Source organism: Amphiprion ocellaris, chromosome 2 (genome assembly GCF_022539595.1).
Source record: "Amphiprion ocellaris isolate individual 3 ecotype Okinawa chromosome 2, ASM2253959v1, whole genome shotgun sequence".
In the NCBI taxonomy this organism is placed as follows: domain Eukaryota; kingdom Metazoa; phylum Chordata; class Actinopteri; family Pomacentridae; genus Amphiprion; species Amphiprion ocellaris.
Window position 1 is genome coordinate 21,618,962 of NC_072767.1, and position 19,474 is coordinate 21,638,435.

At 40.3% G+C, this 19,474-nt stretch overlaps 2 protein-coding genes across 13 annotated transcripts in view; one reads left to right on the top strand and one right to left on the bottom strand.

Annotated features, from left to right (window-relative positions):
- The window catches only part of fcho1 (FCH and mu domain containing endocytic adaptor 1), a 70,093-nt gene extending 63,181 nt beyond the window's left edge, over positions 1-6,912 (top strand). For all 6 annotated transcript variants that reach the window (XM_023293940.2, XM_023293941.2, XM_023293939.3 and 3 more), the window contains 3 exons: positions 373-437; positions 4,133-4,300; positions 6,308-6,912. In XM_023293940.2, coding sequence (XP_023149708.1) covers positions 373-437; positions 4,133-4,300; positions 6,308-6,336 — 262 coding nt within the window. In that variant the 3' untranslated portion in view covers positions 6,337-6,912. The remainder of the gene's footprint in view (positions 1-372; positions 438-4,132; positions 4,301-6,307) is intronic.
- The window catches only part of rfx2 (regulatory factor X, 2 (influences HLA class II expression)), a 29,218-nt gene continuing 16,653 nt past the window's right edge, over positions 6,910-19,474 (bottom strand). For 6 of the 7 annotated variants that reach the window (XM_055014576.1, XM_055014570.1, XM_055014584.1 and 3 more), the window contains 13 exons: positions 19,323-19,397; positions 18,368-18,549; positions 18,051-18,170; positions 16,524-16,645; positions 16,082-16,200; positions 12,499-12,611; positions 12,170-12,321; positions 11,347-11,444; positions 10,810-10,959; positions 10,459-10,667; positions 10,156-10,309; positions 10,005-10,047; positions 6,910-8,985 (listed from right to left, as the gene is read on the bottom strand). In XM_055014576.1, the coding sequence (XP_054870551.1) occupies positions 8,864-8,985; positions 10,005-10,047; positions 10,156-10,309; positions 10,459-10,667; positions 10,810-10,959; positions 11,347-11,444; positions 12,170-12,321; positions 12,499-12,611; positions 16,082-16,200; positions 16,524-16,645; positions 18,051-18,170; positions 18,368-18,549; positions 19,323-19,397 (1,659 nt within the window). In that variant the 3' untranslated portion in view covers positions 6,910-8,863. The remainder of the gene's footprint in view (positions 8,986-10,004; positions 10,048-10,155; positions 10,310-10,458; positions 10,668-10,809; positions 10,960-11,346; positions 11,445-12,169; positions 12,322-12,498; positions 12,612-16,081; positions 16,201-16,523; positions 16,646-18,050; positions 18,171-18,367; positions 18,550-19,322; positions 19,398-19,474) is intronic. The other variant, XM_035940838.2, reaches the window with a different exon arrangement.

A 19,474-nucleotide genomic window follows, 5' to 3' on the forward strand; every position in this document is an offset into this window, starting at 1 on the left:
AGTTTTCTGTTCTACATTTAGATGCCTTTTAAATTTATCATTTAATTAAAGCAAAAACAAAAAAATATATTCAACATTTTTATCTTCTCAGTTGTGAGATTTGTTTTGGGCTGTTTTGTTAAAAATAATTTCACAATGTGTGTATTTACATTTTTCGAGCACTGATGAGACAAAACTGCTGTGACCAACATTTTTCACTTTTTCTGCCGCTCTACAGGGTAAATTCACGTGCACTCACAAGAATATTTGACCCGTTATGAATTTAGAATAATAATATTGTGACTGTGGTGGATAAAGATCATCAAAAGACCATCAAAGGCAGGAGATCAAGGAGCAGGTGAGGCCTCACTGACTATTTATTTGTCTCTGCAGGAACGCTGAGGAGCGACGGCTGCTGTGGAAACTTCCCAACCTTTCCCCGACCAATCACAGCAAAGGTCAGAGCTCTGCCGCTGCTCTTCTTACCTTTCTGCTTTTCTTTTTTATGCCTCAGTGAAGGAGGTAGCTTTGATTATTAAATGCTGCTCACTGGGAGGAACGTTGCTCACTCTGACTGTCTATTAATTTATTAGTCTTCTCGTTAAAGTTGGTGCCAGAATTTTCGAATTCATCGCCTTCACATCGGTTTCACTTTTCCACACTTTGTCAAGACAAATGTAGAAATGAGTAATTGAGAGTTACGTAAAGGGATCTCTGCGCTCCACATCCTCCTCTTTATAAAAAGCAGAAGCCTGAAGGCGTATCATTACCTTCTTCACAGCTGCATTAGCATTTGAACGTGGCAGCTGCTCTCATCAACCTGGTGGAGACGAACAAAAGAGCGAAGGTGCTTCTGAATACTCAACTGACAGAAAGAATCATAAAACATTCACTTTTTATTGTGTCAGCTTGACTGTGTCTCATATTCCACAACCTTTGTGCTACACAAATGAGAGACGACTTGTAATAGAGGATTTTCTGGCTCTAATTTGAGATGGGTACGTGCACAATTAAATCATTTGATCTCCAACTTTCCTTCACCTATGAGCTTCTTTGTTCCAGACATCCACATTTCTTCTTTTCATTTTATTACGTTTTTTCATCTAATGATATATTATTACCTCAGTGTGAAGCTACGCACTTGGAGAGCAGAGAAGAAGAAACTATTCAGAGCCATCGGTGATGGATGGGATGATAAAAGTGAAAACATTTATAGTTCGAAGACTTCTCTGATTTATGAACCAGTGACAAAAGCACTGAAAGGTCACCATAACTCCTTCCGGTCCCTTCAAATACTGGTTTCCTGCATAATGTCTGTTTCTTTGTGACTAAAGTGTTGAAAGTGCAGCTTTACATGAATCCTGTCTGCCAGCGCTGAGGCTGTAATTAATTAGTTTCACCGGACATCTTGTGAACACAAGCAGATGTGCTGGAGAAGATGTTTTTCAGATTGATGAGGAGCTTTGCAGTCGCTCCTAAATTTATCAGCAGTGCTTCTCTCTTCTTTCTCGCTGTGTGTTGTCATTGTAGTTAATAAATCTAACATGCAACTCTTTGTGACGTTTACACACAGAGGACTGTGGCTCTTGCTTGTTCAGTGGCTTCCAGGCTAAAAGATGGTGAGATGTGAAGGTTAAACAAGGTTAGATTTGATTAAAAAGTCAATGATGCATCGATCATGCGTCACTGTTCAACAGTTCTAATCAGATTTAGAGTCTAACAGCTATATCCTTTTTTTCCCCTCAACATTGCTGCAAAAATCTTGTTTTGTTCCAACATATGCAGTTTGCTCTCATATCTGGAAAAAAAGAAGAGCATTGGATCCTTCTATTGAAGATGAAAGTAATAGCACTTAAAAAAAATAAGGAAATATTTATTGTTTATCAATAACTGCCATGGATTAACATTTTATCTATGTGTTACTAAAAGCTTTTAATGTTGAACTTGGAATCCTTCAGCGTGTACTTGGACTGCCTTTCAGTACCAAAGACTTGTATCAATAGCAAGTGGGACAGCTGATACACAATCTTTAAAATCTTAATTATGAAATATTAGATTGGTGCTAAAAATACTAAAGCTCAAATGATTATTCAGTTGTGAAAATGATTGCTATTTCATTTTAATCCAGCAGTCTTTGCTGTTCCAAATTAGATTAACCTTTAATCTGTTAAAGTTCTCAGAAATGCTTTACACTGTTTAAATTCTGTCCTTTAATTCTTGACCAGAGGCTCACAAATGTCTTTTTTGATGGTTTTAGATACATTTCATCTCAGACATGAGCTGCTTCATGGCTGTTGTAATTTGGTGTCCATGTGAATCCATACAAGACTTAACTTTACATTCCTGTAGTTAAGGGTTGAGGTTGTAGTTTTTGAGTTTTTGTAGCTCCTCTTTGTTCAGTCAGACTTGCACTTGCATTTCTACTTTTGAGATATAAATATTCATGACCTTTGGCTCTTCATTTCCAGCTGTCTGCCAGCTCACCATGCAGCTGTGGCAGTCTGACGTAGCTTCAGGTTTATTGTAATAATAAAGATGCTCAGGATCAGTTCGTAATCCTCTGTGTGTGTGTTTATTGTCTTGTTAAACGCATATTTTTCTATTGTTTCAAAGTAAGTGAGGCTCGGCTGCAGAGGTTTCCACACGGCTACACGTATTCTTAGTTGGGATTCAGTGACTTAACATGTCTTATCATCAACAAAGTGCTTACTGAGATTGATTTTTACTGCTTGAACAGTTAGAACAACAGTAATTTGGAAGTGCTGAAATTAAGAAAATACCTTCAGTGACAACAAAATAACTTTCTTGCAAAATGTGGTGCAAAAAATGTCACTGTGTTTTAGGTATACTGTCGGCATAGGTGTAAAAAATGTCAGGTAAACAGTTCAAAATGACAACAACTACATAATAATGCAGTCAACATTTTCAAGTGCAGTCAGTTTGTTCAGATAAACATGGTTTGTGTTGGATTTTCAGTTATAATGTGACATTTTTGTGGGACACTTGTCACAGCCTTTGCGCGTCTCCTTCATTACTTTTTTCCTACCAGCTGTTCACTAGTATCGCCACGGTGATTGTTTGCACTGCTTTCATGTTAATGTTGCAGCTTTGGCACCAGAGAAACAGAATTTCATCCCCGCTGAGTATTTATATGTCAGTGGGCTGAAAATGAAGTTCTCTTGACTCTGACAGACATTCCTGTTAAACTCTCAACAATAGTTTCCACACATTATATATGATGGTTATCACTGCTGAGCTTTAACATGGTCTGTGTGTCTGTGTGTGTCTGTGTGTGTCTGTGTGTGTGTGTCTGTCTGTGTGTGTGTGTATCTGTCTGTGTGTGTGTGTGTCTGTCTGTGTGTGTCTGTCTGTGTGTGTGTGTGTCTGTCTGTGTGTGTCTGTCTGTGTGTGTGTGTGTGTCTGTCTGTGTGTGTGCATCTGTGTGTGTGTGTGTCTGTGCGTGTGTGCGTGCATCTGTGTGTGTCTGTGTGTGTGTGTGTGTGTGTGTGTGTGTCTGTCTGTGTGTGTGTGTCTGTCTGTGTGTGTCTGTCTGTGTGTGTGCATCTGTGTGTGTGTCTGTGCGTGTGTGTGTGTGTGTGTGTGTGTCTGTCTGTGTGTGTGTGTGTCTGTGTGTGTCTGTCTGTGTGTGTGCATCTGTGTGTGTGTGTCTGTGCATGTGTGTGTGCGTGTGTGCGTGCGTCTGTGTGTGTCTGTGTGTGTGTGTCTGTCTGTGTGTGTGTGTGTGTGTGCGTCTGTGTGTGTGTGTCTGTGCGTGTGTGTGTGTGTGTGTGCGTGTGTGCGTGCATCTGTGTGTGTGTGTGTGTCTGTGTGTATGTCTGTGTGTGTGTCTGTGCGTGTGTGTCTGTGTGTGTGTATGTCTGTGTGTGTGTGTGTCTGTGTGTATGTCTGTGTGTGTCTGTGTGTGTCTGTGTGCGTGCGTCTGTGTGTGTCTGTGTGTGTATGTCTGTGTGTATGTGTGTGTGTGTGTCTGTGTGTATGTCTGTGTGTGCATGTGTGTGTGTGTCTGTGTGTATGTGTGTGTGTGTGTGTGTGTGTGTGTGTGTGTCTGTCTGTCTGTGTGTGTGTGTGCGTCTGTGTGTGTGTGTCTGTGCGTGTGTGTGTGTCTGTGTGTGTCTGTGTGTGTGTCTTGCAGGCTCAGGGACTCTGTGTGCCAGCTGGCAGTGCCTGGAGGTTCCCCGTGGCCCCCCACCCAGCCTGGCTGTTCAGTTTGTGGGCTCCGGGGCCTCGCTGTCGGGTATGGACGTGGAGCTGGTGGGCAGCCGCTACCGCATGTCGCTGGTCAAGAAGAGATTCGCCACAGGTGACAGTCTGAACACACTCTCCAGGCTACAAGTATACACGCTAACATTAGCTCCGAAGGGGTTCAGACAAATGAAACGATGGTACATGTGGGTGTATCCTCCTTCATTCTGGTCCTCATAAAGGTAACAAACCCACTGTGTGTTTAATGTAAGAAATGTTTGGACTTGAGTATTTACTTTCCAATCATATTTAAAGAACTAATAGTGAAACAAATACAGTTAGTTCATTTTTCCAATGACAGATGAGTTAACTGCTGATAGTTTTGCGGATTAACCTTTTAGGTCATTTTTCTGGTTAGAATGCAAAACATTTATAGCTTCTGTTGCTGTTTTTTCAGTTTTATATCATCATATATTTAATATCTTTGGATTTTGGATAATTGAAAAACTCCTGCAAAACAAGCAGCCTGAAGACCTTGATTCTGCAAGCTGTGGAACGAAGGGAAATGTTTCCCACTGTCTAATAAATTAGGACATTTTATAGATTTTTATTCATTATTTGACAAAGGCACTAAAGGCACTCAGTACAAAAAACAATTGATAAACTCATTAAGATTTACAACTGCCAACTTGATGATTTAAACCTTTCAGTAATGATTTGAAGTGCCAGATTTAATGGCAACAAAATGGAAAAACCTGTGAACATTTATTAATGTTTACATTTGAAACCACATTTTGACCAACTAGAAAGTCTTAACCTAAACTAAAAGGATATTTTCCAGCCTTGCATCACACTTATAGATCTTAATAATGGCTCACAGCAAAGCTAATTAAACCAGTGAGTAAACCTGTCATAAAAGGTGCCTTTTAGAAAGTGTTAATGCTTTTATATGTATTGAAAACAGCACCATTGTTCTTAGATTTTAATTGTGTTCATTAAAATAATGCAACAATAGATAAGAAAACCCTTATTTGATTTCTTGCTAAGGGTTTAATGAAAAGATTGATATCATATCTGTTTGCTTCGGTAAATATAAAGCTGTAGCCAGTTAGCTTAGCATAACAACTGGCTCCTTCTGTCAATATGGAATTCAAGTACCACCACCTCTTACTAGTTAACCAATAACAGCATTTTCTGGTTGGACACACAATGCTAATTAATCTACAAATAACGAGAATTATTCATTTTTACACTTTACTTTTTGTTCTGATGGAACAAAGACAAATCGTGTTGATTAATGACTGGCGCACAGCCTTTTTTAGTTTTAGAGCCAAGCTAGCAGGCTAACAGCTTCCAGTCTATATGCTAAGCTAAGCTAACCAGCGAATGGCTCAAGCTCCATACTTACTAGGAAAACATTAGTTGTATAAATCTTGTCATTAAACTCAGCAGCAGGACAGAAAAGTTATATTTTAAATCTACTCTGTAAACTGAAAAAAATAGGATTGGATTGGTTTGATATTTTAGTATATATGATCAGAACTTTTACTGCTGTATTTTTCAAAAAGCCCATATTATGCTTTTTGGGGTCCTTCAGTGTGTCAGCTTTTTCTCTCCCACAGAAATCACTGCTTCTTACCTGCCTGTAACACCGTGTTTACAGTCCAAGCTTTTCTCCTGTTGCTTATTCTCATCACTGTGTGTCACATTTGTATCATGGCTAATTCGGCACGTCCTCAGTCTGTCAATATTTCCTTGTTTGAGCTGCTTCTGACAAAGCCACATCCCTGCATTCATTAATCTGGGGTTACCGTAAATCACCAACATTAACTCACTTTCGTCACGTCGGCTGACTAATCAGAGCAGACTGAGCTTTTCAGGAGTTAAAATAGAGAGAGAGGAGCTTCAACAATGTACAATATGAGCAAAATAATGTGGCTTTTAAATGTCAAAGCATGTAAACATAATTCAGTAGACCCCAAAAATATAATTATATCAATGTAATTGTACATAATAGGGGCTCTTTAATTTCATCAAATCTTTAGCTCATGACTGTGGCTTATTTTAGAAGAGTGTTTTCTCTTTGCACATGACTCTTTTTTTTTTTTTTTTATGTCTTTGACAGGAAAGTACATGGCGGGCTGCTCCCTGTGAATCATGTAAAGGACTGTCAGATTCCCAAATGGACCATCGCTGAAGCTTCAGACAACTTAGCACTTTCACAGCGTCTGAGTTGAGAGAGGTCATTCTTGGTAAGGCTTACAGTTCAGCCTTGAAGGACAATGTGCACTTACTTCTGACAGTGTCCTGCTGCTTTAGGACCAAGCCTTTTCTTCTTCCTTTCCTGTAACTTAAGTTGTGTGTTGTACATTCAGTCCTGCCTTTTCTAGAAGGAATTTTTTTTTTCTATTGGATCTTCTCTGTTCACATCATGTTCTGTGTGCCTTTGTATCAAGACACTGCAAACTAAGCTAGATAGAAGAACCTTTCTTGATTTACAGAAGAAGGAAAAAAAGTGTGTGAATAAAATTAAGCATATTACTGTCTGGAGCCTAGGATTTTTAAATTATGTAAATACTGTATCTCTAGAACATCCTGAAGGATTGAGTAAATTGTGAGCTAAGATCTTCTACAAACCTTAAAAAAAGGTTGTTTGTAAATCCGGCGTTTGTTCCAAATAGAAGTTTTGTGATGTTGATATTTGATAAAAATAAATGTGCTCAAACCTTTTGGTTTACACCAATTTATTACACGTTGTGACCAAGTACAAAATACAGCTGAACTATGCAGTTTATTACAGACCATCATCTGTCCTTAGGCTAGTTAAAGTGTAGTCAAGAACAGGTTTAAAAATACACAAAAATAAGGGTTCAGTATACTTGTAAGAAGAACCAAATCTAGTTCAATAAAAAATAATCCTCCGCCAGAAAATCTAAAACAGCCTTACAAAACATTACAAAGTACACATAGAAATGATTTTTTCCAAAGCACTTTAAGGCAAATTACTGTGACAGGCACAAGTTACAAAAAGCCTTAAATAAATCAATCACAAGGATTCTCATCGCTACAACAAAAACATCCGGGAGGGAAACAAGGAGAAGGGAAAAAGAAACAACCGAACCAATTTCAACACAAAGCTCAAGATCTTCAAATCAGATTAGTTCATATAAATAGAAATTTTTCTTGTGACAGTTTAATAGCTTACTGGGGAGCAGTAGCACCGCAGTAATAATTAAATTTTATACATTGAACATTTGAGATTGGAAACAAATTTATTACACAGTCTATTCAATTACACATCAAAGCAGATTCTTCTGTTACAATGTAACCAACCAAAGTACAGCATGAGGAGAGAGATTAGGCAAAGACCGAAGGCCACAGAGCACGCACTTTCTACATCATATAAAGATATATATATATATATATATAATTTATTATGGACAAATTCCCCAAATAACTCACTGTATTTTTCTATCTAATTCAAACAACATAAGCCTTTATCTGAGTAGCTGCATGAGGTCAAAGTATCTGAATTTGGGGAGAGCGTGCCGGCTCGGGTGCCAACGAGATCCTGTTGTAGCGAAACGGTTTTGGTTTACCGGTCCGACGCTCTAACATGTATAGATTTAGCTTCCTAACTTTGAGACAGACCAGATTCCAGTTCAGGTTTTAGCATCTTGTCCCCATTAAAGTAATTATTCTGGATTTGTTCCGACTGTGCAGCAGCTGCGAAAACTACCACACGTGTATTCTAACAGCACACGGAGCTATCACAGGATTGAAACTATTTGGAGGAACGTGGAGAGGTATTTACATGGGACACAAAACAGAACAGTGGCTACATTTTTTAAAGTATTTGCCTTGTGTCATCTGAGCTGAACGGAGCACGGAATAAAATTCTATTGAGGTAAACAAACCAACATCTTGAACCGCCAAGTTAACAGTTCCCTGCCTCCCTGACTACTGCGACACGATGAGGTCCTAATGCCTGACAAATGGAGCCAAAACTGGCTCAGCTGGTGGGTACGGTTGAGGGAAAGGTCCTTTGGGTCAGTAGGTTGCATGTTGTGGTTACTTTTTCCTTTTTTCATGTGTTTGCTACGAGCTGCAGCAGAGGCAACAAGGAGAACACACCTAATCAATGCTAAAGGTGCTTTGAATGTTTGAGGTTTGGAGATGATACATTCATACTGCGGTAGAGGCACAGCTGAGGGACAGGTAGACATCTGTAGTGGTGGTTTCAAAGTTAGCGATCTAAGGCACTCAAATGACACTATGGCACAGCTAGTTAAAAGACTTTTTCTTAAAAAGGAGAAGATGAATCACAAACACCACCACTCAAAGTTACACATCCAACAAAAAAAAAGGTACTGCACAAAGTCATTCACAGTTGCAACAAAAACAGAAAAACAATCAGACCTGTGTTACACCCCTGTGAGTTTAAAACATAAAATAAAAAACTGACGTGTGAGCTTCATGACAGAAAGATCGCCATCTTTTAAAACACTAGTGAGGGGAGGGCTGACATTGCTACACTCTTCTTCTATGTACATTGCACACACTGACTGCAGAAGGACACTCAGCCAGAGAGCTGCTGCGTCCCAAAAGGCTCCAGAAGCCACATTTTCAGGGAGAGCTGCTGGTCCATGTGGCTCTTATTCTGGCCCCATTCAGACCGGACTCACATCTCCTGCAGAGGGTGGCTCATTTCGATCCTCTCTCTCTTTACAGCTGGTTCAGACGGCCCTCTGGACGCATCAGCATCGCTGCCTAAATCACTCATCTCGTCAGAGAAGGATGCATCTAGTTGCACAGAGGAATACATTCTTAATGTCAGAGCAGATTAATTGCATTTGTGACCCTAAAACAAAACCGTAGCTGTGTTTCCATATAATTGTCAAGCAAAAAATATGCAAACAATTTTTAGAAAGGTGAATTAGGCTTGTTGATTAACTGCTTTAGACCAAATAAACCGTGCTGTGTTCTGTCATCAGAAGGTGGCGCTGTAGGCTATGTTACACATGGCTGTAATAAACTATGTAGAAGGAGCAGGGAAGAAAATTAGTTTGCCAACTTTTAAAAAAACCTGGAAGATAAAACAAAATGTTGGCCATCTATGTAAGAAAAATGGAGAAAGGTCTCCAGGATTGGTCCTCAATCAAGAAAGTTGTAATTGGAGAGTATAGAAACTTTATTGCCAAATTAGGGAAATGTTTCCATGTGATACTTCAAAAACAGCTAGTGTTGATAATGTGGGACAAGAATGACAGCTGGGTTTACAGCTACAATACAAAGATTCTCACAGAAATGTGATATCCAGCAGAAAGAATGTGGTTTAAAGAATATAATAGTATATAATATTATTAGAATAAGGTTGGTAATATTTGTCTCTGCTGTTTTCAGATCCCATGAAAAGATGGAGTCATCTCCCTGTCCATTTCTCTCAGCCACAACCCCTTCAGCTCCTATTGACAGTGTAAATAAAAATATAGCTAATTACCTCAACAGTTCAAACTAAAGCAAATTAATTTGTTTAGGACTATTTTCAGCAGCAGATTAATACACATTTGCTGCTCTGCTCGGTATTTCCAGCAGCAGGATGGAGTTCATGGGCCTGACTAATTACAGAAGTTACCCAGTGCAACGGTGTGACTTTTTTTTTTTTTTTGCTTTTGGAAAACAATAGAGTTGGGATTTGATGACTGTAAGTAAAACACCAAATAACAGCAGACACTTTTAACATACATTTGTAAAACTCCGAACCAGCTGATTAATTTATTACTGAACTTCAAAACTGATGCTGTTAGACAATAACGACTTACCTTTTTCCATGAGTGATGGCATCATGGAGCTCAGGTCACTAAACTGTAATTCAGGTATGGAGAGGGGATTCGTCAACAAGCTGTTCCACGTCATTTGAAAGTATTCTGAGCAGTGACGGTGTCTCTCTTGATCAGCGGTTCTCCTTCTTACCTCTCCCATGACAGCAATAGGAGTTTCTCCGGTGGCCTGAGCGACACGATGCTCCACCAGGTAAAACATGTACTCATCATAAAGTAGGCGGATCAAATGAAAGGAGCCAAAACTGGCAGCACTGCGCAGAGTCAGGTCTCTGATCACCATTGAGCTACAAGAAGGAAAGATATTGAAGAAGATTTGTCTATAAAATCCCATCTCATGGAGCCACAGGGAATGTTACAACCTAATGAGCATTTTTTAACACTGGACTAATTCAGTGATTTTTAAGGAAAGCGTAAACAGCCTCCGCCTTCGTACCTGTAGAAAGACCATTTGAGCAGGAACTGGCGTGCGGCTTTGGGGAAGCTGGGGCTGCCCTGGTGAGGTTTCAGGACCTGAGAGACCACATTATCCAGCCAGGTAGCCCACTGGTCCAGAGAGCTCTGCTGCTGCAGGGTGACCTTAAAGTCCTGCTCCAGGCGCTGAACCACACTTTCGTCACATTGACACACCCACGACGCCTGCTCCTGTTCAAACACAACAAACACACCACAGTCAGCATGAAACCATGAGGCGAGAGATGCAAGCACAACATTGGTACATTGTGCACCACAAACATATTAGCATGAAGACTTCATTTGAAATGATCCAGAAGCTGTCAGACTTTACCTGGACGTTGGCAAAATCCACCCTGTTGAGGTCGGAGAGCATCTGGTTGATCTGGGAGGTGTTCTGGAGGACTGCACGTGCTGCCTGAGCCAGGTGGTTCAGACTGGTGTAACGTCGCAAAGTCTGAGCAAACGCACTGACCACTGCCACCTACACCACACAGAAGAGCAGAAAATACACTTCAGGCCCTGTGTGACTGAATGAGGCTGGACAGAGTAATGATTCATTCGTGTAGTTAAAGTGCAAAGAACGCCTCTTTCAAATTTGCCCCGATTAACCGTGTAACTTTAACGTATTTCAGGCAGTCACTTCTACTGGCAGAATCAAACTGATGCACAGTAATTAAAGGACTTTATTCAGTGACAGAAGTCTGGTGAGAGTGGCTTGTACAAACAGATCACAAACTAGCCACATGAGATCTTAAATTTAATATTGAATGTGAGGAAATATGTTTTAAATCCTCTTCAATAAGGATGCTAGATGCGTATTTTAATGCTATATAATCCACTGACAGTGATTTAGAGTTTTTCTAGTTACCTTGGTGCGGATGATCTCTTGAGGAAAGTTGGTCATGGCGTTAGTCAGCCAACCCTCCAGACTCTTGGCAAAGTTACGGATGGCCTGAGTGAGAGTGCCTGAAGAAACAGAACAGCTTGAATTACAAAGTGTCATTACTGGATCTCCACTATGCAGGAAGCATTGAAAGTAGAGTTGTTTAAGTACAGCCAACTGCAGTACAGACAAATATCTAAATCTACTGACTGTAATGCTTAGTGTTGTGTCTGCATTGTGGCTCACTTTTCAGGGCTTCATAAAAAGAAAAAGCAGCTTCCTCACTAGAGCAGCTTCTAATAGGGCCGTGTACCTCCACCTGTACTCATAGACATACCTAACCAACATTACATCACTATCATTGGGTGCAACATGTACATTGTGCACCTTTTCCAACAGAATCTTTTTAAACATTAAAGCGTGTGAATATATTCTAGTAGACTCCAAAACAGAATTAGAAAAGAGTAAATGTGCATATTGTGGGCTCTTAAAAGTGAGCTGACTCCACTGTGTCAACAGATGCAACACATGGTGTGCTTTCTAAAGCTGGCACTATTTTGATAATTTATTTGTAAGCAAATCTTCACTGAATATATCTTTTGGTATTGGACTGTTAGTTGGAGAGAAAAACTCAATTTGATTTCGCTGCCTTGGCTCTGAAAACTTGACATTTGTAACATTTTCTGACATATATTGAGTGAATAAGTGGCACATGAACTGATTTGAAAAGATAACTGTTAGCTGAAGGCATCTTACACTTCCTCTAATACATAGTGCCTTATTAAAATCAAACAACACTAGTACTGACTGGGAACAGGACGCAGCACATCAGGGATGAGGATCTCCACCAGCGCCTGGTAGAGGACGTGATCACAGCCTCTCATCCATAGTCTCACCGGTTCATATTTACACAGAGCCAGCAGCTTCTCTCTGGGAATCACACCTTCCAGGTCATCATCACTACAGGCACAAACACACAGAAATCCACACTGTAAGTACTGCCATCTCGCAAATTAAACATTGCTCTCAACTCAGGTAAAATAACTTGACATGAATAGACATGACACCATATGTTAATTTAATCCTCAGCTTTAAACTCTGAAGCCGTTTCTGTTGCTGCTGTCTGAGTGATCTGACCTGTTGGGAATGGTTGTGCTTCCGTCACTAGATGGCGGTGTTGAATACCAAAAGGTCTGCCAGAGTTTCTCAATATAGTGGAACTGGAGGTTCATCACCACATCCAGTGTAGCCTGCAGGAGAGAAGCGAGGGAGGGAGCAGAGGAGGGAGGGAAGGGGAGGGAGGACAAAACATACAGAGCTGAACCATGGCAACCAGACACACAACAAAGTTTCTACAGGCAGGCAGCCTCTCGCTCACTCTGGGCCCTCCTGCTTAGACAATGAGCCAGCTTAAACACAGCTCCCTGCACATTAATCATCAGGAGAATCCTAAAGGACACGTTTAGGCTTCATCTGGAGCTTTTTTGTCATTGTTCATTTCACTCCGTTTTTTAAATCTTGGCTGCTTTAATGAGGCAGACCACTCTTATAGATTAAAGCATGCATTTGACTACTTTTAGTGACCTGAACCAACCCATGTGACTTCCTCTTTCCTGTTCATATGTATGAGCTTCTTTGAAAGCAGAGTAAACTGCACACAAGTGAACACCACAACAGCACAAAGGAAGCAGCAGCGAGCTGCTGATCTAAACCGATAACTTCATTCAAAAAAGAAAGCAAACAGATAAACTTCGAACTTAAACGTGTATTTAAAATTGAAATACTAAGTCCAGCTTTGCAGAGATTTTTGAGGCTATAAACCAGGCCAGAGGAAGCGTCAGCTGGACTCCACCTGCAGCAAAGGTCAAACTCTGTTGGTCTCAAACAGTCCAGCATGTCTCTACGTTGAGCGTCTATTGAGCACAAGCATATGATTCACATCTTGCCCAGAGATTCTCTTCTCTCCCTATCTGGCAGGACATGCACTTGCCGCTGGATCTTGTTACACAGCAGTGTAGGCTTCAATCACATGATATGTTTTTGCTTCCTCTCCAGCTGTCGCCATGGCAACCATGTTTACAGTTGCCCCCAGCAACAGGTCAAACACAGAACTCCAAAACAAAAAGGAGAATTCCCCATCCTCTCTAAACAAGAGCATTTTGCCTCCACAGTTTTTTTTTTCACCACACAGGAAAAACAGCATGCCTTCAAAAAAAAAAATAAAAAAAGAAGAAGTCTGGAGGAGTGCTCACATGCACAGTCACAAACAGACAAATGGCCTGCGGCAGAGCTTCCCAAATCTTAACCCCTCATTTCTGTGCATACATGCGACAAATACTGTGGTTTCTAGTGTGATTTGTCATGCTCAATGCTTTATTAAACACCTAATCATTTGCGCTCAAGCAGTAATTTAGTGTCACGGCTGATGCCTGAATATTTGGCTGTTACCATGACATTTATAAATACACCCAACCACAGCAGATAGAAATCTGTTTACAGCCCACTCAAAAAGAGACTCAACTGCACGAAAGTAAAGCAAAACGTAAAATATTGTTTTATGTTTAGCCTCTATTTGTGTTGTAACTTTAAATGACATCAATAAAAGTCTTGGTTAACGTGTTAACAGGTCACTGTTGGCTCACAAAAAAAAGGAAGGAAAGAAAAGTGAAATGCATAAACATTAAACACGCACAGGCAATGAGAGCCGTGAGTGACAGAAATGCGCTGGCAGACAAAGACAGCGGCCCATGTGCCTGTCCACAGACAAGGCAACACAAAGGCCCAAGGGGAGGCCACCACAAAGACACCAAGATGTCCACCCAGCGTGCTGAAAGGTTAATTGGCATGTCTTGAAAGCTGCACAGAGATGAAAAGACGGCTGGAACAAAGGGAGCGCGGTGAGGCTGGACAAGGGGAGGGCAGGGATAATATGATAAAGCCAGAGCTTTGCTGCTTTAATCACAGCCTCTCCTGCCTGTAGAGCCCCAAATTTTGATGTTCAGGATTATTTCTACTCTTCTGATTTCCACTGTTTCATCCTCTTCTGCCTACTCAAATTTTGTCCTACCAAGAGACACTGAATTAGTTTCTACACTCTGTGAAATGTCATTATACACTTCACCAGTTCTCCATAACTCTTTCTTCATCCATATTAATTTCCCAGTGAATCTTAAAAGATATGGGGAGCATTATTAGGGAATCTCTCAAAAAAACAAAACAAGAACCAACAATAGCTCTGTCTGTCACTCACTGCATTTTAAAGGATGGACTACTTCACTTTTCTTCTTGTCTGTGCCACTGTGCCCCAAGCTAATGTCTTCAGTAATTAGTTGTTGTAGTTTTTTCCATACGCAACTGCAGAAAATTAATTTCTTAGGGAGACTTTTCAACAGTCAATTAATACATATTTTGTGTTCCTGTGTTACGCAACTCTCAACCTACTTTTCATTCTTCAGAGAGACTCTGATCTGCAATGTGTTTCCACACACACCACTGATAAACCTGATACTGCACTGATAATTACCAGATACAAGTTCAGTTTCAGCTTCACCGTCCATCCATATGCTCACTCCCTTTCTTCTGATCTCAGGACTGTGAAGGACGGTCGGCTGACATGAGTGCCAGTCTGAGGGGTTTGTAGTATTTACAGCAGCAGTTTTGTGAGGTTGACTTAAAATAAACCGCAGTGCCTTGATTATGGTAATGAGAAAACACTGTGCAACGGTGTATATTGCTGATGTGTTTTTCATAGTTTTTAGACAACGGCGCTCTGCTACAGTACATGGGGCTTTGGATACACAGATAATACTTGTTAGTAGGATTGGCCTTGGTTTTTTAAGACAAACAGAATATCATTGAACCTACCCTTGAACACAGAAGATGCAATTCAGTGTAGGAAAGATATCCATCAGTCAATAGTTCAATTTGAGTTAATTAAGTTTTTATCTAATAGATGGAATGGAATACATGCAAGTGCACTTTATGGCTTAATTAGAGCAATAAGTGGAATCATAGAGCTTTATTACTATTGTGTCCCTGCTTCCACCCTGTCTAGATGTAACGTGTATTACAGCTGGCTATGGTCCGCTGTAATATAGAACTGTACTGTGACATTGTTTTTTCTGTAAATTCAGCTCAAATGTATTGTTCAATATGCACAAGTTTGATATGCAAAAGATGAAAATACAATGAGTAAAACCAAAGTACACACAGAACTTCAGTTATGGTGGTTCCCGTTGCTGAAGGATGTTTAAATCTTTGCTTATACCTTACAGCCACCCCAGCAAATTTCCAGTTTCTCAGCTACAACCATGTTCATGAGTCATGGCGAACAATGACATACGCAGATTGCACAAAAAAAAACAGCTCTGTTCATTGTGTTGATAACCATCTGTCAATATTTAAAGTGGCAAAAACAAGTATTCCAAATCATGCAAGTTCCATATGACATATTTAAGTGTAATCAGCAAGCTCTCTTGACATATTCTTCCCTAATGTGCAGTACATATTTACTAGTCACAAGAAGGATTTTTGCCATATGTAACCATGCAGTCATTGTCTCCTTAACGCTGGTCAGAGCTGTGTGTAGTGTAACCAGCAATGAGCTCTGCTGCAGATCTGAATATGAGGAGCTAAATCACATGAAGTCTGGGTTTGTGCTCCAAATTCGGATATTAGTCAAAACCTTTAGAATAAAGAGTTCTACTGTGATATAACTCACTTCGCAGTGGTCTCTGTAGAGTGTCTGCAGCTTCTTGATATCATTCACGTTGATGCGCTCAGGCAGAGGCTGTGTGCCCAAGTCAGGAGATGGAAATGGAGGCAAGGTGTGAGACGTATCTGCATGAAAGATAAATATAGACAGGTGTCACTCATTTCACTCACACGGCCCCCATGACTTAGGAAACTATATGGAGAGAACTGTGTTAAGTATATTGTGTACTCATATACTGTATGTCAAAATTATTAATATGGCACAATTTTGCAGTTTGACATTCATTACATATGTTTATAACGTATATCCGAGTAAAGCCAGGACGTGCCAAATATGATTTCACACTGTGATTTATTTAAAAGGGTTTAAAGTCTAGTGCCAAAAAAAGCAACAAGTGAGGAGAGTTTAAAATGCATGAAATAGTCCTGGTTGCAGCTCGTGTTCTTACCTATGTACTGCTGGTGATGTTGGCTCTGAGCAGCCACTGACTGCTCTGGAGTGCTGCTGCAGTGCTGAGAGCTCCCACAGAGGCTGTCAGACATGCTGTCCACCTTCTGTAGAGGCTTGAACCTGTGCAGACATGAGAGGCCAGGACATTATGTTGACTGAGTTCTGAAGATCTACGAAAGCAGGATTAAGATAAAAATCTGCCGTTGATGATGTATATATACACACACACTCACACAGACAGTGGTCATAAAATATACTAATGGAGAGCATTTTGCTTAACCAATGAAGTCCATGTAAAAAAATTCAGATTTGTTTAGAAACAGATTATACATATCAGACTGTAAACTATGTAGTTAGATCATAAAACGGTTATCATTGTGTTCAGGATCTGATGGGTGGGCCAGAAATCAAAGCTCAATGACGCACTGAAGCTTTACATTAACACTCACCCTAGCATTATAACATTAAAAAACTAGAATGCATTAGCATTAGCAGTTCTCCCACTTGATTCCAAGTTGCTACAGATATAGTGCTTCTAGGTGCCAGAGTCTGCAGAACAGCTCATTCTGTTTATATAAATTTATAAAGAATGACGTGATGAGGAAGAGGAATTGATTATGTAAAGAGCTATGCTGATGGAGAGGTGAGGATCATTGCCAACACCCAGCTCTGCAGTAAACATTTTACACAGGGTAGTTTTACGCACTTCTCATCTTAGACAACTGGGGTTTACAGATAATTAGCTGTTACTGGTGGATGGGATCAACGGGTGCTTGTGATTTCACATCTGATCTGTTTGGCTTGATTAAACTCAGGTCTGTTTACAGGATTTGTACAGTTCATTTGGGCTGGTCTGAAAGCTGTCAATCTGCACCTTCAGTGTACATGCCCTCAGTATTTCAGAGCACACAATACCACTGTCTAGATCAAGATTTTGAAACCTCAATTTGTATATTCTGTGATTTTTTTTTAATCATTCAATTTTGGCTGGGTAGTCAAGAAAACAGTTAATAATAATAATAATAATAATAATAATAATAATAATAATAATAATAATAATAATAATAATAATAATAATAATAATAATAATATTTTTTTTTATTTTTTACATGGATGTTAGATAGTTATTTAAAGCACTGATCGGATCACTGGGAAATGTACTTACATGCTAACAACATTTCACAGCAGGTCACTGAGTGAACATGTACATTACATTGTGCACATTAGTACCCAGTACATTGCGGACACACTGAAAGTAGCAATGTTCTAATGCCTGGTTAGGAAGAAGAGTGAAAGAGCTCACAGATGAAAAAAACATGAAATACAACAAGCAGCAATGATGGCAGCGGTCATAACAAGTGAAGTTTGATTTAGACACTTTCAGAACCAAGAAAACAACCAACGAAATGGTGCAAGATGAGCAGAAAGCTGCTGCGGGTTATGAGAAATGTCACGAAGAGCACGAGAAATGGAAAGGAAGAGGACTGAGAATGGTATAAATGGCAGATAGGGAGAAAGCGCTGACCTCTGTTTCTGGTGGACAGGCTGCTGCCTCATGGCCATGTACTGAGTGTCCTCCTGCAGTCGGTTGAGCGGTGAGTCTGGCTTCACCCGGATGCCATAGTAATGATACTTAGAGTTGCCTCTGGTGGATACAGCGAGAGAAAAGCCAGAAACCAGTGAGGAGAAGCCTTGCCATCAGTGTAATTACTATCATTATCCTCTTCCATCAGCAAGTTTCTAATGCCTATAAGCATCATCATACTCGTCACATCTATAATGGTTACGTGATTACTGTTATCAGCATCTATAGCATCTGCAACAACCTCTTCCTCTTTCTACCTAGTGCCGAGGCGGCGGGTCCTCAGGCCCATAAAGACTGAGCGGATGAGTTTGCCGAAGGACGCTGCGTTGACCGGGTCCAGTTTCTGTTCCTGACAGTGCCGCAGGTAATGGTTATACAGAGAGCACCGGGGCAGGCTCACTCCCTCTGCTGTCTCATAGTTGTCCAGCAGCCACTGCAGCTAAAAATACACAGAAGAAAACAGTCACACAATGAGCGAGCCTCTGTGGACAGTCTCTGCTGTGTGATAGTCACCTGGCCAGCAAGGGAGAGGAGCAGCGTATCTTATTATCACATCAAACGACAGATAGCACGCACCACACAGACATCACATAACCATCTGTTTCACTAAAGTTAACACCAGAGACAGATCATTGCACTCACTGCAGAGCTCATATCTCCAATTTTTGAATCATATCATATAGAAATAAAGTACATGAAAACACAATTTACAGAAAATGTAGAGATAGTGAGAAGACAACTGAGGTCAGGAGTCAAAAGAAGTATGTGACTTTTCCTGTCTGACAAAGAAAATGGATAATCACTGGTTGAATTTCATTTAAAAAAAAAATGAGTATAATTGAGAGACAGCCTACCACCAAGAACAAAAGCTATACTGCATTAAATCTAAAACTGATGAATGCATGTCATGGTGTACCTACAAGTGAAAATAACAGAAGTCTTTTTCTATCATTTTAAGCACATGCAGAGAATTAAGGCACACATATAAGATACATTCTTAAGGGAAAAGTGATAGCAAATGCAAGTTCAGATCAAAGACAAAACTAATTGCGACAATTATGCATGTCATTGGGGCAGTGCAGCGTAAGTAAGCTAGCAGATAGTGTGTTCCACTGAGCAGAACAGAAGCAGAACACACAGCCTATAGGTTCAGCCACGGCTTTCTTTTTTTCCTCTCATGTCCTTTTCAAAGAAAGTTCCTGGTTGACTTACATGGCTGTTGAGCAGGCTGCTTTTGTGACTTGCAATTCCTTCAGACTTTTGGAGGTTTTCAATCGCCATTTCAAGCTAAAGAAAGAAGAAGCATGCAAAAAAAAGAGTGGACACAGAAGGGGGAGGAGAGGCAAGAGAGTGAGAGATAGGAA